We start from the raw sequence: 23,647 nt of genomic DNA, 5'->3' as shown, positions 1-23,647 counted from the left end.
TTAGAAGTTTTCCACAATATGCTAACACATATTATTTCTCTTGCTATTTTTGTTTCAGCTTACATTCCCACTCCAATTTATTTTGGGGCTGTTATTGACACCACGTGCATGCTTTGGCAACAGGATTGCGGCGTACAAGGATCTTGTTGGGAATACGATGTCACCTCGTTTCGTTTTGTCTACTTTGGGTTGGCAGCTGCTCTCAAGTTCGTGGGATTCTTTTTTATTTTTCTTGCCTGGTATTCCCTAAAGTGTAAAGAAGAACAAGTGCTGAGACAGAGTTGGAGGGCTTCACCGGTGAACACTGTGAGTGAGATGGTTGGACAAGCTGGACCCCAACAAAACTATGCACGGACTAGATCCTGCCCTACCTTCAGTTCCCCAGGAGACATCAGTGTGGCACAAGGAATGAACTGCTTAGCACAGACCTACCCCGGCCCTTTTTCAGAAGCAATAAATTCCTCAAATGAAAATGCATCGGAAGAAGTCACTGTTGAGATATAGACCCCTGGCTTGGTAATGTAATATTTAGTTTTGTTGGTTGACTTAGTTGCGGCGCCTTGTAAAACACCTGTGCCTTCTATTTTTAATCTAAATGTAACATGTGATAAAACCAACAAAGCTTGATGCAAACAACCATAATATGTTCCTGAGGGCTGGATACCTCAAACCAACCCGGTTTCTTATTTCTCCCCTCCTGACAATGGAGTTTTAAAAATTGTGTTTTAATTATTTCAGATGTGTCCATTAAATGTCCATGCTCGGATCTAATATCATTGTAAAGTCGAGGTGTTACGAACAGCAGAAGTCAGTGGAAGAGTGACAAAAACTCATATTGTTGATGTCTAGACTCACAAAAATGCTTAAATGTATTGTCAACTTCGTATCTGCAAATTGTATTTTTAAGAGATGAGTAATTACTGTGAGTTCTGCTACAAAGCACAACTGAACTTATTTGAACTATGCAACTTATTTGGATAATTATATGTGCAGCAAATTAAGTTTAAAGCTTGCTTTTAAAGACATTACTGCAACTGAATTTGAAAGGGGCTATTTTCAGGCGTAATCATTAAATTAAAAAATAACATAAGGTATAAAGTACTGTTAATAACATGTCAAGCCATACAAGAGTTAAGCATCAGGTAACGTTTGCAAATGTTGAGTTGTACCATCTTTATCCTGTCAAAATGTGCATTAATTTTCATCTGATGGGATGTAGTCATTCTTCACAAAGTATACAGGATACTGTAATGCTTGAAGTAAAAAACTTCAGTGTTGGTTTATAGTAACATTAAGATGTAGAAATCATACACACATACCAGAGCAGATATGTGCATATTTCTGCAATGTTATTTGTGTGGCTGTTACTAGCACCAAATCCATATTTTCCTGAAGAAGAAAACAGCTGGTTATAGCTTGATAGGAAGTTTGGCTGTCCTTCAGAATTGCATGCCAGTCTAGTTCAGCTTCAGTGGGAAAGTCCCAAGGGAGATCTGATGGCCTTGTCTGGTGTCTCGCGCCTGGTGGGTCCCTCACAGCCACTGGCAGCAGAGTTCAGGCTGCAGGAGTGAGCAGAGAAGCCCTTCCAGGGGGCTGCAAGCAGCCTGCCCACTGTAGTGGCAGCTGGGGGGTTCTCCCTGCACTCCTGGCACCACAAGGCACTGAGCACCCTGACACCCAGGGCAGCTGGGAAGGGAGGCTGGCTCAGACCCTCTGGTTTCTGCCGCACTTCTGCCTCTCCCGCTGCCTGGTGCTGGGCAGGCTGGTGGGACAGGTCCTGGTTGTGTGGTGTGTCCCACACATGTCTCTGCCTTTCCTTTTCTCAGCTTCACTGAAGGCTCCTGTGAAGGCAAAGGGTGAGTTTGTCTCTCCTGTGGCCCTCCGGGTGAAGAGCTAAGAATAGAAATTATCGGCCCGTGTGGACTCACAGAACGTGATGGGGCCTTTGTTTATTCCAAATTACTGTAGTGCGTTCTCTCCCTGGGAGATGCTGAAACTTTCTAATCAAATGTGCTTGGCATTTCATTTCTTGCTCTGGACGCTTTGTAGTGCCATGCTCATGAGGTACTAATGATGTCTCAAAGGGCAGAAAATTATGTCAGTTGGACACTGGGAAGTCAAGGCTGTACTGTGCCCTGCAGGGAAAGTCTTAGAAGTGTAGGAGATGAAAAAGCAGTCTTTTAAGAGGACTCAGTAAAAGTCTGGTTTGCATTTTGCTGAGTAGAGAACTTGTGTGAAAATAAATAGGAAAGAGCAGAGCTTCTACATGTTTTTGAACAGTTACTCCTGATTTAATTTTTTGATTTAGAACGTGTTTATTGATCAAACATTATATGGAACCAAGTCCCTGAAAATAGAGGCAGTGCTCTCCTTGGCATCCATCAAGTGGCCCTGGGAAGAGTAGATTTCCCTCTCTGCCTTTGCCAACTGCCTTTTGTCATCACCTGGATCTTCTTGACCAGCACATGGGACTACCCATGGGGCTGCTTATTTCAGAATGTGTCAGTCCATTTATGTAGTTTGTAACAATTCTTACTATTTGTGTCTGAAAACTCCAATTCTTCAACCCCAAACATAGAGGAATATTGTTTTGACCTCTTCCTACTATTCTGTCTGTATTAACAGCCTTTTTTGGGGTTAAGCCTGAGAATGTCTTTTCCTTTTATGCAGCCACTGTGTCCTCAGTACACACTTCCTGAGATAATTGGCTTCTACACTTCTTGTCCTGAGAAATAAATGTCCTTGGCTCAAAGGTGTTTGGTATATATATATATATATATATATATATATATATATATATATATATATTTGCTATAGGAGATCAGAATAGATGATAAAAATATTTCCTTTTGCTTCAGTCTCAAATGCTTGTTGCACCAAGAATTTTATACCATGGTGAAAATTGGCTAAGCAGTGTGACAAAGTGTAATTACAGCCCAGCCCTCATCCATTTTTATCACTTCCCCATTTTAATCATCACAGAGAGAAGTGAAGAGTGACAATCTTTTCAAATACCTCAGGAACAGAGCATTTAGGGAATTGTAAAAGACTGAGGGAATTGTAAAAGACTGAAGATTAATCATCTGTCCCGATCTCTTATATTTCATGCCTTGTGTGCTTCAGTTCCATAAAAAAAACCAAGGAAGAGCAGATTAGGATTGTCAGGAACTAATGGCACTGATGCCAAAGAATGGGAGTGATAAAAGTGACACTTCTGCAGCTGCTGCTGTTTCTGAGCTTTCAACGGATTTCAGAGCTTGTTGCAATGGAAACCATCTATTTTTTAGGATATCCTGACCCTTCAACTTCCAAGAACATTCATATTTCCTAGATGGTTGAAAAAGTGGAATGTAGAAAGAAAGATGTTAACTCTGGAAATACTGAAAAAGCCTTCTTTACATACTTCCAATTTTAATTTTTAATTGGAAAATAAATTTTAATTTTTCTTTAAGTATTACATGCAAACCAAAATGTAATTCCTTACTTTTCAAACAATTTTTTTCCTGGTTTTGGGTAAAGATAATTTTGGCAATGCAAATAAATTTCTATAAAATCAATTAAGTCAGCGTCCTCTGAAAGAAAGAAAACCCAAACACTGGCCAGTTTTTGATTGATTCCTGAAAGAGAGTTTCTCATGAGTAATCTATAACAGTCTAAACTGAGCCAGTAAAGGTAGGCAGGGGAAACGCATTCACTGCCAGTATTGTCATTGACTGGTGTATGGACTGAGACCTGCTGACCAAACACTGTGTTCTGGCTGTCACTGCTGGAGGAAGCAGCATCTCCAGACATTGAGTGCACCCCTAGCAGTAGTTGTGGTCGACGCATGGTGCTAAACCGACTTCACGGGAACTAAAAAAGATCTTTGCAGTCATCCAGTGAAGGGGCCCATGCTGTCATCCTACTGTGAGATCCTCTCAACATAGAACATATAATTCCATTAAGTTGTAATTTTTGCCACGTTCCCTCTCTGTCCCTGAAGGACAAAACAAAAGGTTTGCTGGCAGAAAAGGTGAAGCAGGTGTCCTGCTCACCCACAGGCTGCTATTGGTAGCAGACCCAATTCACCTGCCTGCAGCTTACTAGCCAGTGATAATACGGAACAACATCTGGTGATGGTCAAAGTGCCACCATGCCCTCATAGGGACAGACTAAATCCCTCTTCCACCACTTAGTCCTGATTTAGAGTGAGGAGAATTAGACGAGGAGTAGCCCAAATATAAGGACTTGAGTGAACAGGTTAATTGTCCCTGCTTAGCCTCCCATTCACCTCTTTTTCCTCAAAAAGGAGAAAACTTCAGAATGGATGCAGCCATGGCTTTAGGTGCTTATGAATGCAGCACCTGCAGGAGATAATTTGTAGATCTTTGCAGGGCTGGAGTAATCCGGAGAGTGGGACTGTTCATGTTTCCAGTTTTTGTCAAAAGCCCCCTGGTTTTGGTCCCCCTTCTTCCCCTTGAGCATACTGGATAAAATACAGTATAATTTGGAACCAATGACATTTTATAGCCTTTCAGTACAGTGTGAGCAGCTGCAAGAACCTTTGAATATTATGGTGCAATTTGTATTTATTCATAAATTTTCAGTTCTTTGGCCAGCTTGTATATCTTTAAAAGTGCATGTAGTAACATGCAGTTCTTCAGAACTTACTGTTGTGTAAGAGGAGGCAAAAATCTCCTACTAAGTATTGGAAATGCACATTTGAAAGGCCTGAATTAATACAGTGTTTTCAAAAATATGGGTTTTTTTAGTATTGCTTATTAATTTGTAATATTAGCTATTAATTCATTATGGCTCTGATCCAGCAGAACACTTAAATATGTGGGTAAATTTATATATTTCAGTAATGCACTTGAAAATAATGCACATATATAGGTATGAGACTGAATCCTGTCTGCATTCAAAAAGAAATTCATTTATCCAAAGAGTGTTTCTATGCTGAGCGTTTCCTCCATGGATTCAGTGATAATTGTAACCAGAATAGCACAAAGAAGCACTTGAGCACTCTCCTGTGGCATTCAGGTGTGGCTACCTACATATCCAGCAATGGAGGAAGGCTGTCGTTTTCAAATAGAATTCAAATTCAAAATATTTTGTGGGAACGGTCTAAGATTCATTCTCATTCTTCCTGCCATTCATTTAATTTATGAATTTCTGTCTGAGAACCTGTGTGTTACATGGGGAGAGAGATTAAATAAAGGCATCCTTCTGACCTTAGAGCCAATGAAATTGCTCAAGTAATGCTGTAGACTTGAATTGTGCCCTTTCACAGAATTTGGACCTAGGGGTTCAGATGACAAATTGTCAGTATCCCGCACAAACGGAGCAGAGCGCTGCCTGCTCAATGAAACTTCAGAGAGCATTTTTGGGACAGGGGTCAACACCTTCTGCACTGTTCTTGCAGGTTTTCCCCAAAAAATGCCTGAATAATTGCTGCCTTACTACACTTTTCTGTTCATGTGATACCACAGCTTTTCATAGTGTTATATTGACATAAAAGTGATGATAAATAGGTCCAAAGTGTCTTACTGCTATTTTGGAGCCAGATTCTTGGCCTCACCAGTCCAATGGTGAGGCTGAAGAACTAGGCTATACCTTGTGTTGAAGTTAACAAGCTGGTGCTTTAGCAAGTGTGTGTGAAGTAGGGAATATCAAGCTTATTTAGCTTTTATACTCTATTCACTGGATATTACTACTATTTTTGGAGATTGAAGACAAAAATCTTTCCAAACAAGTTTATCTTTTTCTCAGTAATGTGTCTTTTACAATGGCTTAGGAGATGTTATGCTGCATGCTTCAGAATCTGGTTCCCCCAGCTGAAGCCATCCAGCTGTGGTTGCTTTCCAGGGACTTAAACCAGCTGGTAACAGATTTACCAGGACTGTGACCTGCATCGTCATTGCTTTGGACAGAGTGTTTGCTACTTATAGATTAAACCTGTAATCAACACATTTTGTGTGTTGATTTTCATGTTCTTCACATACTGGACTTGATTATTTGGGCGTTTTCATCACTTCAGAGTGCTCACAAAATGGACAGTCAACATCATGGTGGTAGATTTATTCTTTTGTAGGGAATTAGGGTGTTTTCTTTTTTTCTTTTAACATGTTGTTTGACAAATAACAATTCAAAAAGATTGCATGTAAACATTGTCACAAAGTAGAGGTGTTGTGGCCTTCAGTGTGAGGACAGGATATGGCCGGGTTCATGGGATTTGTCTCCTTTACACTGAATATCACTAATATGTGTTACTTTGTGGCCAAAGGTTTGAAAGCCTACCTGATCCTCAGGAAGCACATTTTTCCTATGTTTTCCTCATAATTTGTTGCAGAAATTACGGAGGAAGGTTAACACTACCCATGTCCCATGGCCATATTTGTTGCATTACAGTTAATAACTGCGGTTAATAATTTTAGCAGTCACCCCTCCAGTCCTTCAGCTCAGCTATCTTTTTTGTTAATACAGCCTGCTGTTAAACACAGATGTAACTCTGCAATTTCAAAGTACCTCCAAAGTTTTTTTGACTTCAAGTGTTACAGAATAGATGCTTATTTATCCAGGTTCCATCCTACTCTTCTGATTATTGTATTATCCATTGTGTGTATTGAGGTTTTTTTATTTTCTCAATCTCAAACCAATTGTCACAATGTTAACCTGTAACAGTGTTTTGTTCATTATAAAGAATAGATGAAAAGCCGTGGAATTAATGAAGGGCTACAAAAAGCATCCAAAATGTTGTTCACCTTGAGGAAGGGTGAGACAGCTTGATAATCTCTGGACAAAAGACTAAACAACACTGTGGTGCTAATAGGTACTGAAGTATTTTACGATGTATTCACTATGACTTAAATGACATATTCAAGGCATGTCAATGATGCAACTGTGTGTGTTCCTGTTCCTAAAGTCTGGACTGCTCTGACAAAGACAGTGTTTGTAATTCCTGGAGGGCCAGTTCCTACCTAGCTCTTCTGTGGGTAAGTTATTTCAGGAGTCTGTGTAGGATTTGGCCCAGCACTATTAGGTAAAGTAAAAGCTACACAGACCACAGAAGTCTCATGTAGAATGTATTCAGCCTGCTGTAGTATGTTACTTTATTTAGTTGCTTTGCTTAAGCAGGGGCTAAAAATAAATTCTGTGGCAATGATAAGAAACACAGGGCTAAATTCTGGAACCACTTAACCAAGCAATATTAGTAAGCGTCTGAATTAAAATGAGGATTGAAATCTGAAATATGAATGTTCTTTCACGGAATACCAGAAATAAGAGTAAATTCTATTTCTAGGAACAGAAAAAGGCCAAATCTGGTTGACCTTAAAGTGAGCTACGATTTACAAAATAGGGGTTTGGTTTTAATATCTTGAATTCTGAACCACAACTTTTTTGTCTTACTGTGCCTGAGCTGGTCATGCAGGGCAGGCGTCTGTATTCCAAATAGCACTGAAAGCACTAATAGCACTAATCACACTTCTGACCGACAGGCCAGAAAATTTGCCTCTGTAGCAAACTCCATATTTGAAAACCTGGAGGGAAATTTCCAAACAAAACAAAAAAATGCGTACAAAATGATCCAAAGCTGAGTCTTAGTAAAAAAAGAAGAAAATTTTCTGTCAGTGAGGTCCACAGTTGAGTGGAGGCTTTTCTGAAAGAAGACCTGCTCTTTTCACCACCTGAGCACATGGGAGTTTGGCCCCTGGCTGCAGTGCATACCTCTACCAAATGATTTGTGCAGAACAGCAACAGTCTGGGTAGTATTGTAGGAGCATGGAGTGGGCACACTGCCTGAAACTGTTTAGTTTTTAAAAAACTCATTATTAAGCAAATGTGTAGAGTATTAAGGAAATTTGTAGAGTATGTCTGATGGTATGAGTGTGTGGGTGCTGTGCTGTGGTAAAAAGAGAATTGGTTTATGATGGGTATTTTTGCATACTTTAGGCTCCTGTATGTTTTTTTTTAAATTTATATTTATTTCTCATCAGAGCTTAGAGTAATTTTAAAGTTATATAACCCATGATTTAATGAAACCTACTGTCAGCATCTGTTGTAAACATGTGTTTACAAAACAAACTCTTGAATACTTGATACTTGGAAATAAAAAATAGCATATCATGTGTGTTGATTTGGTTTAGATCCTCTCTGATTTCAAAGCAAGACTTGCATGTTTTCGTTTCCAATACATATAACCACACAAAAAATCATCTTTTATATCCCCCTGCACGTTACCAGTGTCCAAGGCCAGAGCTGTTACACCAAGGAAAGTGGATGAAATTAGATTCGTAGCACATCCCAGGTGCTGTTGCCGGTCGAGGATTGAACAGTGCTGGCAGCCCAGGGAGGGGCGCAGGCTCAAGGAGAGGCGCGTGTGGCGTGGCTCTGCACTGACACCTGCTGCCCGAGTGGCTGTGCACACACTCCAGGCAGTCCCAGGCACTTCAGGCTGGCACTGCATCCCCTCAGGTGTGACACACCATTTCTGGAATTGCTCTCTGGCTTGTACCCTATTTACTGCACATCGGTTCTCACTGAAAAATTATGTTGGAGCACAAACAGGATTGGGTTTTGCTGAAACTAAAGGAAGAAGTTTGTTACAACATCACATGTACCCAGGCATCCACAGCTGCTCAGGGCTCAAGTCTAGTCCTGGGCAGATCTTCTTTGGGTTCTCAGTCCTGACTGTTTTACACAGATCCCCTCTAACTATGCTTTTGTGACTTCAGTGTAGACAGCTGCAGGCATCTCAAGGGATTTTGGCTGGGAGAGTGGAGGTGGTCTGTGCACCCTAAAATACCTTCCCTCAACTGTCACAAAAACCTACAGGTGGCTGAACTCCAGAGTAATGCTCTAATCCAAATGTTTCTTTGTTTTGCCTTTTTTTTTTTTTTTTTGCAAAGCTGCTAATGTGCATTTACCTCAGTAACACCAGGATTCACCTGCTGATAACAGCTCTAAGTCAGTCCCTGCCCATGGTGGGGGTTGGAACCAGATGATTTTTAAGGCTGCTTCTGACCCAAAGCCACTCTATGATTCTATGTCTAGTTCTGGAACTGAAGCACTGCACATCTTTGCTCTTCTGCAGTGCTCGCAGTTGATAGGCGGTCTCATAAAGTGCCTCACACTGTCCAAGGATGTGAGAGCAATACTGGCTGCCTTATCCTAAATTCCAGAGGGAACTTTTTGCATATCTTGCTACCTCCCAAAGATGTGGCAGTTTTAAAAGTTCTTCTGTCCATCTCCAGCCCTTCAGAAAGTCATGAACTATGTACTGCCTTTCTGGATAGACACATCTCTACTGCTCTCCAGTTCACAAAAAGCTAGGAAGGTCATCCTGTTGGTTCTCCCCCTTATAAGGAGCAGTGCCAGATTGAGGCACTTGCTTCATTCCCAAGCCTGCAACTGCCGGTAAAAGCTTCCTGGCAGTCACACCCTGCCTGCTCATGGATTTGACTGCCTCAGCTATGGGACAAGAAGTACTATGCAGCAAGAAATACAAAACAAATTGGGACAGCAACACACTGCTTAGGCTGCACACCTAGAGAGATGACAGATTTTGATCTCTTTAACTTTGTTTAGCTTTATATTTGGTGCATGTTTCCAAGACAGCAAGGATCAGAGCTTGCTGCTGTCTGTATCTCTTGTCTACAGAATGAGTGTCCTTTATACTTTCTTTCCTCCACACTCCCATAAGAGACCTGTAAAAAAGGCTCCCACCTGGTTTAGAAGGTTTCACTGATAGTTTAGATGACTGAGCACTGTCCTAGAAGAAAGAAGGGAGACAACTTTCAAACTAATAAGATGCTCTTTCTGCCATTTCCTCAAGGAGTACTTTAAGCTCTCAGGTAAGGAAGAAGGACAAGTGGGGTGAATCCATGGACCACAGTGTTGCACTATCCCCTCTGCCCCAGCATTAAGAGAGGACCCACCTTGCTTGGTTCTTTCAAAGAACAGTACTTTCAAAGAATGTAGGGCACATTGTTGGTGCTGGATAATTCCCTGCACAAAGGTACAAGAGGTGGTTGTGTGGGACCTTACTTCAATTTGCCTTTGTCCTTCAAGTCCTCCCAAACTCGCTGGCTCAACCTGCCCTGCATCCTGCTTTGAGATACATGTTGTGCTTGCTAGTGTGCTTTCAGGGCAGACCTCCCAGGGCTCTATCTGACATTGCAGTGACTGCTTTTTGAACATTTGGTATCATCCACTTTTCTTATCCCCACAAACATCACCTGTAACTTCACATCTGCAGGAGCATCGGAGTCCCAGGACTATGTAAAGGAAAGCACAGATGTTCAAGATGTCCTGTGTTCAAGAAGCACAGATTCAGAGGCTGAGTTTAGGTATGAAAGTACTCTTGTTCACAGGCCATCAAACAAACATAGAGTTCATGTAAGAGAGAGTTTACCTTGAAAGCTAAGTTCCTTTTCGTGCTGACTCTTGTACAAGGAGACACAAATCCTGACTAGAGATCTGTGGTTCACTCTTGGTAAGTGCTGCATGTCTGGTCTGCAGTGCTGTGCTGTCACAGGGAGAGCTGTGCAGGGAGGACAGAAAGCAGCAAAGCAAGACACGGCTCCATGAAACATTTCATTACTTCTGGAAACTGCTGGTTGTGCAGCTCTGTGCATGGAGTTCAAGGAAGAAAGGACCGGATGAATTTGGAATTAAAAAAATTAAAATCACAATATGTCTTAAACAAAAATGTATATACATTACTCACATCTCCAGGAATAATTTATACCTACAAGAATGTCGTGTGTTATTTTGTTACCTGATGCTTTCAATGTGGATGGATGCTTAAAACTGAAACTGCCAACATATTTTTGAAATAAAACTTACTCAGGAGGAAAACTGGATCATGTTGACTTCTCTGAAGCAGGTAAAGTAAAACACTTTTTATTTCAAGAAATATTGCTTCTAGACTTTCCCGAAGCCAGAATTGTACTATAAAAGTATCACAGAAATATTATACAAGATTTAAAAACACAGTTTGTATCCTAGTAACTTAAAACCTATGTACAAATAGCATCATTCATGACCATAAATATGTGTTTCTATCAATCAGCCCATGACACATACATCAGATAAAGAACTAGTAATTTTAACATATTTACAGAGTCCATCAAAAAGACTGCTCCTTAAAATTATTAAAATCCTACTAAAAGAATCTCCTTTTTAAAAAGTTTCAACTTAAAATACAATGTAATGAATGTAAGTTTAACCTGCAGTGCTTGCAATAGCCAAAAATATTCACTACACTAAATAACATGTAACAGGTAGGAAACACACCCGTGAGTTGGACATGGGAATTACGTGGAATTACGTCTGTTTGAGGTAATTCTCTTTTGTTGCTGTTGTGATAATTATTTAGAAATTTATAAAAAAGCAAGGGAAAATATTAAGTTTTGACTAATACAGATTTTCGAAGTCATTTTTGTATTATACTTCATACAATTTAATGTTTGGTAAAGTTCAAGAAAAAATTTAGAATACAACAACAAAAATTATTACTAAACTACTATTTTTTTACTCTCATGTGCCTTTTGTGTCTAAAATAATGGAAACCTAACATGATTGTATCATTCCCTTTAATGCCTGTTCAAAACAGAAAAAGAATTTAAGACTCAAGATGATAATAATGCTTTCAAGATATTGCTCAGAATAATAAAAATCAGGTGGGGCAACAAAAACATTTATGCACTGATGTAATCCTTTCTACCAGTATCAGAAAAAAAAAAAAGTCAGAAAAATTAATGGAATTTTAATACTGACAATATCAACATATAGGGAAACAATCCAATTTAAACAAATCCTTCTACAGTTAACAATCATTAGCCATACCTTTCTGAGAGTAAATTTAATAAAGCAACAAAAACATGCAATATTTTTGCTAAGATAATATTTGAAGAGTCTGTTTCCACAATCCATGGTGTTTACCTCTTTCAGGTCCATCTGTTTATTGGTTTCACAATTTCATAAGACAACGAGCAAGCTAAAAACCTGTAAGGTATTAGATGCATAAATGGTATGGCATACAGATTTTAAAAGTGCATTTTACTTGAAAGCATGGCATTAAGAATTGCCAGTAGTTAAAATAATTGATAAAAAAGACATTATGCAGGCATACTGGGTGAACTGAAACACTCAGTTATGGTGGGATCATTTGGAAATAGAGAAAGTGACTTGGACATCCTTTTTGAAGAAATAATTTAGCTTTCAGAGAATGTGCTGCTGCATTTGAGAGTTAACACTGTTTCTTTTAATGGAAAACTGGAAATCTTGCTTCCCAGTGTGGAGAAGTGAAAGCATGTGCATGTGAATAAAAAAAAAAAAAAAAAGCACAGAGACAAATACTGATCTGGGCTCAATTTAGCTGCAAAATGTATCTACAATAAACATGGAATGTCAGTTGTCTTGATTACCTTTATTAGTTTGCTAATAAGAAAAAGGAGAACTTATTTAATGGTTACAACTTGATCTAATCCAAGGAGAGTGGAGCTGAGGCACTGCCTTCTGCATTTAGGATTTGTGAACCTTCTCCTGCAAGACTCTGTTTGGCTTTTTTAAAGAAAGTTCCTTCTTCCTGGGTACTGACAGGTGAATCCCTAATGGATATGTTTACGGTCTGACGAATGAAGGGTTCATCAGACCTCATGGGAAGATACATTTGGTCTTCAAATATATCTTCCACAGTGTCACTATCCTGATGAGTGTCTTTTTGAGGAATGCTGATGGGCTGTAGCATGAAGCTGTGCCGGGACTCCAACTCTATCAAACCATTTCCACTGAAATCCATATCAAAACGGTCCGATTCTTTATCCTCCATCCATTTTTCAGCTGGATGACTATTTCTCCAGTGTGCGTCATTCAAACTACTTTTCTCAGGAATATCATTGTTTAATTCAAGTTTCCTCTCCTGACTTAAATTCACTGTGCTCAAAGCAAGGGCTGCAAAGTCTGTTGGCACAATAAGCTGCAACTCTTCTGCAGTCAGGCCGCTGGACTCCTCAGCAGAAGTCATTTCCACCAAGGTGAATGGCGTGGATGATTCGTCCCCGTTGCTTTGACCAGTGTTATCCTTGTCTGGTTTATTTTGCTCGTAGTAACTGTTCAGCAGTGCAAACATTCTATCTACATCCTTCAAGTAATTAGTCCAGTCAGCCAGACTAAGTCTAAAGTTGTGTCTGTATTCATATACACTTTCATTCACACTGTACAAGTCTTCCAGTCCTTGCCAGTCAATGTCGCCAGTGAAAATGGGCAGCTTAGCCTTCCCATCCATCCCATAAGTGTCCTCTGTTGAAAGAAAGAATAAAACCTACTGGTGAACACTATTAAAGGTGCAAGCAAAGCTTCCATGCGTGTTTCTACTTCAATTGGCTTGAAAGCACCACTGTTCATAAAGCAGGTAGCTCAAAGTGTGAGACACTCCACCTCTTCTGTCAGCAGATGAATGGGTCTGGCCTTGGGTATGTTCACAGCCCCTGCTAAACACACAGCAAGAACTCCCTGTCTCCTGCTACATCCCCGGGCTGAGTAAAAAAAGAATAAAATCTGGACTAATGGGGCTTTGTGATGAAATTCAGAGATAAGTCCTTCCCCTGATATTTCAAGGCAGGAAAAATATTTCAATACACAAATAATGCATTTGCCTTTTTTGAGCACTCCAGCAAAACATGCAATAACCAAAAAATGATTAAGTATAAAAGAGGAGACTAATTCTGAAAGCCATTGGTGACCTGAACTTCAATGCTGACATGAATTTAGTTTCTGGATAGCTTAAAAATATGGTTTACAAACTAACCAGACAAATTTTATTTAGTAAATTATAGCCAAAGGGGGTTTTAATCTATTTCATAAACATTCATTTTAGTTTACATGGAGCAATTAGGGGAAATGAAAGCTGTAAAAAATTAGTGTGAATTAATTTATAGGACTACACCACTTTGTAAAATAGTGTTAAAATAAACAGAGAATCTTCTTAAGGTTTTGGGGTTTTTTAAAAAAAGCTTTCAAAGAAAATATCTAGCAGCCTTTTCAAATAATAAGTCTGAATAAAGGCATAGATATGGGTCTATAAGTAACATTCAAGTGCATTTTTTATTGATCACATCCAGAAAATGCAAAGACACAAAAGAAACCCATTTCTGAAATATTTAGAAAATTCGCTAGAGTATCCATAGTGACTCAGATTATCACCCGTGGTGTGAAGCCCATTTTATACTGAAAGTGACACGGAACAGCACCAATTTATTTAATTCACTGGGCAGACTGAATTCACTGGAAAGATTTTATCAACAAGGTGGTCTACAAGGAAAGACAAATCAAGCAATGCAAATGTTTGTCAGGGAAAGTGACAATTTTGCCCTTACAAATGATGTTGCAGGCCATCTTTAGTAATTAACTCACTGATAATGATTTATTCTCTTCATGAAAACTGTACAGGCAGGTAGGCTAGTAGCAATTGCTTTAGAGGTTCAAGTGGCTACATTCCAGCCATGTGAACTGAGCTGAAATCCTCATCTACATTGAGCCCTGCATCCCCAGAGATAGTTCTTGGCATCTCAATTAATCTGTTTGTATTTTAAGGTGCCCATTCTCTTTATTCAAGTAGAACAGAAGATACAACTTTTTTTCTATCATAGATTACATTCTTTGCTTCTTACTAGCTTGGGATTTCACAGTAAAACAATTTCTCCAATATTTAGTCCATCATATGGAAAGTCAAAAAAATACCATTATGGTCAGAAAAAACCCTTGATATTTTCTTACGATGTAGGGCCTTGCTCTGCTCCCACCAAAGGAGACCACTTTCCTTATTTCAAACACCTGAGTCTTTGCTCTTAATTGGAAATACTTTGCAGCATAAAATTTAAATATTTTATTTTTTAAATATCAAACTCTAGATTTTTTTTTTTTTTGCAAACATTTGACAGTCTTCCTGATCCAGGAAGAAACAAAAGCTTTTTTGATTTGGTAGAACAGCTATGACAGAACATCTTCTTTCTTTCCTGAAGCAGACAAGAGAAATTAAATCATGGCATGGCCACATGAGAGCCATCTTTGTAAGTCACATTATGGATAATTTATTTCCTGAAATAAAAGATAATTAAATACCACAGAGATTTCAAGAAAGAAGATTTATTCTTCCAGTGCTTAGAGGCATAAAGGGCCCTAGAAAACATCATGGCAAGGGGCTGCTTTTGCAAGGATTTTAGTCACTAAACCCTTGAAGATATTAACCACACTGCAGATACAACAATATTTAAATTTTTCTGTTACTATTTTTATTGGTAGGGGTTTCTTGTTTTCTTTTTTTTCCTTTGCCAACTCAGAGCCTGTATAGGAAAACAAACTATTGTAAGGACAGGCATGTGGGTTGGTATGCTATGGCAGGAACTGGAACAGGAGTGATGCTGTTTGACTGGTAACAGGTTTGGGGACAGGCCAGGGCACTGGGGGGCAAAGCAGGAGCCATAAAGGTGCATTTGGGCCCAGGAGAGCCTCTGCTGCCCATCCCCAGCAGGGGAACAGAGGCTTGAGCTGGGTGGCAGGTTGGACAGCAGGGAAGTCTGGGGACCAGGGAAGAGGAACAGGGTTTCTGTGGAGGCTCAGCAGCAGGGCAATGGAGCTGTGCTGCACAGGAATAAGATCAGCAAAGAATTTGCAGTGATCCTACAAAACAGCTGAAAGTCTGAGTCAGAGCTACATGGTCCTTCACTCTGGATCTATTTTTTGCTCTCTAAATGTGGCACTGTTTCTGCAGTCTCAGAGAAGTTTCACAGCTGGGAAGGCACTGGGAATTGTTCCATGATCTTTGTGTCACACAGAGGAAAATAGCTTGTTTGAAGACAGAGATAACTTATATTCATATATGTTAAACAAACAGAGAAGCAAAGTCTTAAGGTCCTAGAGCTATTTTGGTTGACTGAGCAAATTACTTCACAGTTTAATTCCACAACTTGCAGTAAGCATGAAAAGTCTCCCACTGAAATTAAAGCAAACAGAGGAAAGAGGAGAGGAAAGAAGAGGTTTTTCCCCTGTAAGAAATTTTGTTACAAATAAGTATGAAATGGGAAAGTGCAGATGAGTTGCATTTGAGAAACAGCATGGCAGCAGTTTACTTGATCAACATTTTGGAATTTCTCAGCTATGACACAGATCCAAAAGAGAAGAAAGTTGTTGCTAGCTGTTGAAAGCAAAACTTGCTCTTTTTTTTTTTTTTTTCCTGTTTTGCTGTTTGTTTTTTCATTTGGAGATCACGCTTTAGTTAAGCTTTACTCTCCATTTATCCTACCCTGGCATCCTCCATAATGCCATCTGTGCCTGTTTTATCTTAAAACTAATAAGAGATTTGAATATGTCTCCTTTGAGACTAAAGACAGGTGGGTAAAATCATATCCTTGGTGGCTTTGAAAAACTTCAGATAAGTAGGAGAGGAGAGAGGAATGTGCAAGTCACACATCCTGTTATCAACCTCGTCTGCAGAGTCACACTCCGTCCAACACAGGGCAGAGGTGGCACCAGTTCTTCCCTGCTGAAGCTCTCAGTCCCTTTGTGCAAAGCCAACAGCAGCATTCTGGCTATTTCCACATGGGCCTGTTGGCCCAGTGCCTTACTGCAACACAGGCAGTGCTTTACTAACTCAGGGAATTTTGAACTGCAAACAGGTCTGAGTGGAGAATCTACATGATCTGCATGAAGTCTAAGAAGCAGTTCAGATGACTTTCCATTGTTATTCCACTTGTTCTCTCCAGGCAGCAACAAAAGGATCTTCTAGTAGATCATTGTAATGACTCCTGATAAATGGGATTTGTTAATTTTTGTTTTGTTTTGGTTGGTTGGTTTTGTTTTGTTTAAGAAAAGAAAAACATTCCACCAAGATGGGGCTTGAACCAAAATGTTGAATGAGTAAATTAAGAAATTGGGTGTCTGCAATGTCATGACACAGAACAATATTGCTTATGTTATATTATACTGTTATTTGTCACAGTAGCAAAATGTTTATTGTATGTTCTTTGGTATTGGAAGTTAAAATGTTTTTGTTGCTAAACAGGGTAGGAAGATAAAATTTAAAGATTAATCCTGTGTTCTCTACTATTTCATATAATCCTACAATTCAAAATTGCCATTTCTGTTAGACCTGTAGTTAAAATGAGAAATGCTTACTTACGGGGACTCCTTCTAATGAAAGACTTAAAAGCATAATTACAGGGATTGCTTTCTATCATTGTAGCAACCAGTTCCCACCAGGCCGTAATGAGCAATGCAAACAGTGGGATAGAAACCAAACAAAAGCTTATCATTTTCCTACATCCCAAAACTAGGAAATACAAAATTGGCTGCAAAAGAAAATTTAGCTGCTTAAATTGGAGATGTATACATTGAAATACATTAGCTTAATTGTTCTCTGACTCCTGGAAACTAATGAAAAGGTTCTTTTCAGAAGACTGTGAAAAAGGTTTTATGTAGACTTGTATACCCCTTGGACTCCCTTGTTTACATTTCAAGTAAGCAATGTATATCAGCAGCTACTCCTCCAAAGTGTACAGAGGTGAAAATGTATAAAACTGATAAACTGTGAAAAGGAGTCCAGTCTAAATATGACACTACACAGATGTTAATCTGCTTTTCACCCTGGGAACAAATACTGCTCAGTGAACAGCAAGTGCAGTACTCTTAAGACCTGCAGTTTTTTGAGTCTCTTCAGGTCTATTTTCAGTCTCTTTTGCTTTCTGTTTGTCTGGTTTCTCTACCAGGAGACACAGGGCTCTGAATGATAATCATGTAGGTATTATTATCAATATATTAATAAGTATACTTTTAAACAAAAAATATACATTCAAAGAGATGTTTGTCATGCACTCCTCAGGTTCAAGTGCTAGATTAAAAAAACCTCACCTGGTGCCTTTCCTCAGTTCAAATAATACAACCTTTTAAGGAAATTTTATTTCATGCTTGTCTGATCTGGTCCCAGCCCAGTGGAGCTTCATCTTTCTGCCACACTTAAATTGAACACTCTCCTGCTGGCTTCTGAGCACAGGCTGCTCATATTGAGCACGGCTTTTGCTTAAAGTGGTAGCTGCCAACGTTTCTGAAAGCCAGTGAGAAGATTTTGCTTTGCTTCCATAGGTTTTACTAGGTTCTTTGTACTTCAGAAAGCCTTTTAAGCATACTTAGTTTACATTTTAAAAGCAGCTGTGAAGACCTACTAAATAAAACCAGAAAAACACCTCCAATCCATCCAAAATCAACACGATAACACAAGAGCAACCCAAAAGAGGTGATTCTTCCTGTGTAATTTTCCTTGGGCAAACATCTAAGGAGTACAGGCATGAAATATGAGCTGTATGAAGTCTTGCTATGACAATGAGCTACGTTAAATGCAGAATGGTAGATCTAAAAAACAATGGCCAGGTTCAGTGTAGGGTAGTTAGAAAATGCATGCATCAAAAGCTACGCTGTGTGCAACATGGCAGGATACAGACATTAGTTGAAATGGACTGGAGTCATGCAATTATTTGGAAAGAAGCTGCTGAGGAGAATAAAAAAGTGTGGATACCTGTGTGGATCATAGCTTCCTCCATCTTTATTTCCTGATATAGGAAAATACAAGAGTAACTTTTGTTAGTGTTTAGAACTTGTAAAACCATTCAAAATGTAGTTTTCCATGCACAGCATCTAACTCCTAAAAAGAAATGTACTGTGTTAAATAAAGACAGAGCTGCAGTCCAACAAAGATTTCCTGGAAGTTTTACATAAAAGAACTGAAAACCCATAGGTATTCAAAAATAATAAAACCCCAAAACAATTAGATATTGTAAAAAAGAGAAACATTTGTAGATGTAGAAAGAGATACAAAGAGGCAACACCACAAATTATGTAGAATGGAGCATTCCTGTGAAAAAATAATAAATCACAATGTTCAATCAACCAAAGTTCAGTGCAACAAATTCCAGAGACTTGAAGTAAATATATCAGCTTTGTTTTACCCAGAGATTCTTGTAAAAGAATGTTTCTTTCTTCAAAAATGAAGGAGACTACTGGCGATTAGAAGTTTGCAATGTTAAGTCTCGGTTGTGGTAAGGAACCTGAAGTTGTTCACAAAGGCAGATAGCATTTGAAATAAGAACAGGATTTAATGCCTCACCTGATACTGGGAGGCAAAAACTAATGAAATAAACCCTGCAAGAGAGAAAAGAGTTATGGCTGTGAAAATATGCATGTGGCTATTACTGATTAGTTCCAATAATGATATCCCTTCTGCAGCATTTCTGTGCATTGATGGGTTTTGCCATCAATATCTGTCAAGAATAACCTGTGCAGACTTGCAAAGAAGCCTCCTGGTCATAAAGATGTGCACGATTGGTGTATATGGATAATTCCAAATTGTTCAGAGCAACACTTAGAAGAGTTGATGGATACAATTAGAACTTAAGTAGATGAAAACAATGTTAATAAAATGGAAACAAACACTACTATTTATCTTGTACCTGTTTCAAGTCCCTTTGGCCTTGGATTGCATTGCTTGTAACCTTGACAACTTCTCAGTTCCATAAGTTGGACGTGTAATTGATTCAAAATGCCTCTTTCCACTGTGTGAACTGTATTGGTCAGCTGAGAAAGAGAGGAACCGAGGGAAATGATGCTTGTTAACAAAAATTAAGGAAGCCCTGGAGGAGTCTGTTGAATGACATTTTGCAACAGGGAAAGAGGTTTACCTGATAGGGATCAGTGTTCATATCAAAATATTCCAAGAAGCCGGTTGCAAACTCACAAAACAGAAAATTGTGGGTGTCATTAACTGTTCGCAAACACCAGTAAGTGTTGTTGTTGGAGCTTGTGCAAGCACAGAAAGAGCCCACTGTAATTATACAAACAAATTATTAGTTTCCAGTCAAAAATAATATGCTTGTTTCTTCTACTAGTATCTTCAATCACAGTAATAAAATACTAGGATTGTCTTAGATTTTTATTTAGATTTATTTAGATTTGGGTACTGTGATTAGCTGTGAACAGACTTAACAAAAATAGTAATGGTATTAAAATACAGTAGCCCCTCTTTAGATTGTGAACTTTGCCAAAAGGACATTTTTTACCCCATGACTGTTGCTGAAGGATTGCCAGAATGCACAGCAATATGAGAACTCGCTTCATAACTTTTTGTTACTCCACAGTTAAAAAGAAATTAACTAATGGAATTGTTGTCTTTAAAACAAAAATCATGCATATGACTATTTTAGGAATATTTTAAAATGTAAAGTACAGAGCAGAAGTACTAGTACAATCAGAACAGATTATCACTAGGAGACAATTTCTTTCTCCAAATGAAAATTTGTTCTGAGCAAATTTTCAGCTTGGGCTTAAATATGTTGTAACTAATCACCATCTGATATTGAAATTTCTGAAAAGAAAGTTTTCAGTCACTTTTCTTTCTCCATCATCACAAGTGAGAAAAATACTGGTTTTTAATGCTGAATCCTGAGAAAAGTTTAAGTATTTCTCAATGGGATAGTAATCTATATACCCTGAAGTTTAAAGAGACTTAAAATATCCTTTGCCTCTAATATTTTGTTCATATACACAAGTGCTACGCAGTTTTGATTTTGAAAATATTTTAGCGTATAAAAAGTGGAATAATGGGAAGAATTCATAAGGGGTAGTATCTGCATTCTGTTCACGATATGTTGTTTATTATATACTTTGAAATAAAAATGTTAAAATAGACCTTTCATGTGCTGAAGTTTTTGACAACATTAAAGGTCAGAATAATGCTCTGACTGCATGAAGTGCAAAACCAGTGGTACAGCACAGGATAACCTAGATCACATCTGCATTTTGACGCAAGACTCACAGTTCCAGAATGGTGCTGTTTGCCAGTGGTTGTTGTCATGGGTGAAGCATGTCAGCCCGGGAAGGCTACACTCATCTCCCTTCTTCTGGCGCCTTTTTCCCTTCCGCTCCTTCTTCCTTCTCCGGTTCTCTTTGAACAGCTGCAGTTTGCCATCCACCTCCTGTGCTGCTTCTCTGTTCAGAGAGGAAGTTGGGCATGGCTGACTAAGAACAGCCTCTGTTTGGTTAACAGCAGCATTAGCAGTTTTTACATCTTTCTGGATTTTATAAAGGTGGAAGGATGAGAACAGGACCTTCTAGCTCAGCTTCCCCAGCTGTTAACATAAGGTGCTCCCTTCAGCAAGCATGAGAAAGGAAGCACTGCTGCATTCAGGTTTTACTGGATCTTCTTAAGAAAATATGGATCAGTTTCTGATAACACTATTTTCATCCTTTTTCTATCAATAGGTTGAAGAAATATTATCCATAAACTTTCACAAGCTGGTCCAAAACTACTGAATGTTTCTTGTGATCCCTTGCTACATGTGACCTTTTCCTTGCTACATGTCACCTCCCTCCACAAAAAACCACAACAAAATCCAAACCAAAAAACCACTCCCCAAATGCTCAAAACTACATTTATCCAGTCACCAAAAAGTCAGCTGTGAGAGAGAGAGGTTAATAACAGCCTTACTTGAAGGGATGAAGATGGCTCTTGAGTTTGTCTTGGGCCTTTACCCCCTTCTCTTTGTTGTAATAGCTACAGGGAAAATTTTTAGGCATTATTAAGTCATAAAACGGTTTTCAACACAAAACCAAAACAGAAATATACTATCATTGGCATTTTCTTAAGGAAATATACAGACTTAAACTTCTCACTTAATTTAAGAAAGTTATATCTGTGTAATCCTATGCTAGGTTATAGCAGAACTACAGCTGGATTCAAACACGTTAGTAGAATACAAACATATGTAATCTTAGAGTGTTAAAATTTATCTTGTGGTTCACAGTAGCTTCTACTCATTTCTAACTAAAATAGAGGCCTACAATGGTTATTAATTTCAATAAAGCTTCGATTTTTTATTTTCAATCTCAAAATCCCTGGAAAATGTATAAGCCTTAGAAATCAGAGTAGCATTCAGTATTTAGTGCCACCTCTCTTACCTCTGTTTACTACAGTCACATTCATCTGGTTTTCTTCTTTTTAGGTGTCCTCTAACTTCCCTCAAATTCTTAATTTTGTCTTGGAGAGCTTCGATCTGCAAGGAGGATGTTTCTGAGTCAGAATTATTCTTTGAAAAGCTATCAGTGTAAAGATTTCACTGAGATTTTAAAATACCCCTTACCTCCTTATCAATGTAAGCCTTGTGATCCTTCCAGGCTCTGGCAGACTGGTACAGCTCCCTCTCACAGTGAATAGTGTCATTTGGAAGAATGAAACATCTGTAGGAGTGAGTTTAAGAAACAGGAAAATGAAGGTCACTTGTTTCCCAGTTACGCACCCATTTTTTCCTCTTTCTTCCAACATTCCTAATAAAATTTTTTATATTGTTAGTAAATAAATAAAAACTCTACAAGGTCTTCCTCTGTTGACTTAATAGTAACAATTGCTTTTATCTGTTTTCTCTGGAAAACTTGTCATGCACAACAGATGGTCTGTGCCTGCTAAGCAAAAAATGCAATACATGATTCTTATTCAATCAGAATTGAAATTGAAACTGAAGTAAAAATCTGCTCAGAATCTAAAACCCCTTGTTAATCAAATGTGCCATTGTTTATTTAACCACCAGCTGCTGAGAAATAAGTTCTTCTTGCCACATGAATGTGGCTCATCTTCTCAGCATGCAAAACACTCTAGAAGAAAACATACAGTCAGAGGGCTGAAGATCAATATAATCAGTAAAGACCAAGAAGAACCAAAGTTAGAGGAAAGAGTTCAAACACATCATTAAGCAAAAAGTCTACAGGGCACTTGAGTTAAAAAAACAGCACAATGAAAAAAACATTCACAACTGTGTTTGAAAAAACAGCTCTACCAAGAGGGAAAAAAAAAAGCACAAGAAAGACCGAAGCAGTGGACTGAGACATACAATCCAGCAGAGTGCAGGCTGGGCTTTCAAAGCCACCATGCTGACAAACAGAAATTCCTTCATTAGAGAAATATAATTTCACAGACAGAACTTTTCTTGGGTCCTCCTTCACCAAAACCCTTCTTCTAATTTTTTGAGATGAATAACAGAAAAAAGATGTACATGCTTATCTCTTCCAACGTTATCCTATTCTGTTTTTTTATCACTCAAAGAACTCTGAAAGCAATGCTGTTCTGTAAAAGTCAAAGCACTTCATGGAGAAATCGTATTTTTTCTGGAAAACTCTTTAAAGCTTTAATGATTCCATGGTTGGAAATTATCAGTGTAAGAAAGGATAATTTCTACTATTCAAAACTAACCCTTGTGTTCTCCTAAAAAAAAAACCAAGAAAAGAGATAAACTCTATCTACATTTTACATATCATTAAAGAGATTCAACAAAGTTGTGGGGTTTTTTTGCCTACATGTTCCTGGATTTTGAAAGAAATCATAATAACTTTTTAAAATTAAAAATTATTTTGAGATGTTTGCCTTTTTATTCAGATTTAGTGTATCTTGAATAAACAGATCTAATGTATCTTAGCTAGTGCTAATGTATGCAAACAACTAAGCATTAAGAAATATCGTGTAGCTGATCTAATCTGTCCCCATGTAGAGTGGGACTTCAGTCATCCAAGATTTAGGCCTCTATGCTAAACTGGTAATCTAGACTTTATAATAAATAGCAGAAGAATCAGA

General features: G+C 38.5%; 2 protein-coding genes across 9 annotated transcripts in view; one reads left to right on the top strand and one right to left on the bottom strand.

Moving 5' to 3' along the window:
- SLCO5A1 (solute carrier organic anion transporter family member 5A1) overlaps positions 1 to 8,106 on the top strand; it is a 74,881-nt gene extending 66,775 nt beyond the window's left edge. The window contains exon 10 of the mRNA XM_038129794.1: positions 59 to 8,106. Coding sequence (XP_037985722.1) covers positions 59 to 504 — 446 coding nt within the window. The 3' untranslated portion in view covers positions 505 to 8,106. The remainder of the gene's footprint in view (positions 1 to 58) is intronic.
- SULF1 (sulfatase 1) overlaps positions 2,312 to 23,647 on the bottom strand; it is a 193,823-nt gene continuing 172,487 nt past the window's right edge. For 6 of the 8 annotated variants that reach the window (XM_038129787.1, XM_038129792.1, XM_038129788.1 and 3 more), the window contains 7 exons: positions 22,167 to 22,263; positions 21,985 to 22,079; positions 21,515 to 21,580; positions 20,843 to 21,015; positions 19,710 to 19,852; positions 19,482 to 19,605; positions 12,467 to 13,284 (listed from right to left, as the gene is read on the bottom strand). In XM_038129787.1, coding sequence (XP_037985715.1) covers positions 12,467 to 13,284; positions 19,482 to 19,605; positions 19,710 to 19,852; positions 20,843 to 21,015; positions 21,515 to 21,580; positions 21,985 to 22,079; positions 22,167 to 22,263 — 1,516 coding nt within the window. Of the gene's footprint in view, positions 13,285 to 18,550; positions 18,585 to 19,481; positions 19,606 to 19,709; positions 19,853 to 20,842; positions 21,016 to 21,514; positions 21,581 to 21,984; positions 22,080 to 22,166; positions 22,264 to 23,647 lie in introns of all 8 variants that reach the window. The other 2 variants (XM_038129793.1, XM_038129790.1) reach the window with 2 other exon arrangements.

The sequence above is a fragment of the Motacilla alba genome, chromosome 2 (genome assembly GCF_015832195.1).
Source record: "Motacilla alba alba isolate MOTALB_02 chromosome 2, Motacilla_alba_V1.0_pri, whole genome shotgun sequence".
Classification (NCBI taxonomy): domain Eukaryota; kingdom Metazoa; phylum Chordata; class Aves; order Passeriformes; family Motacillidae; genus Motacilla; species Motacilla alba.
This window is presented reverse-complemented; position numbering and strand designations above follow the sequence as displayed.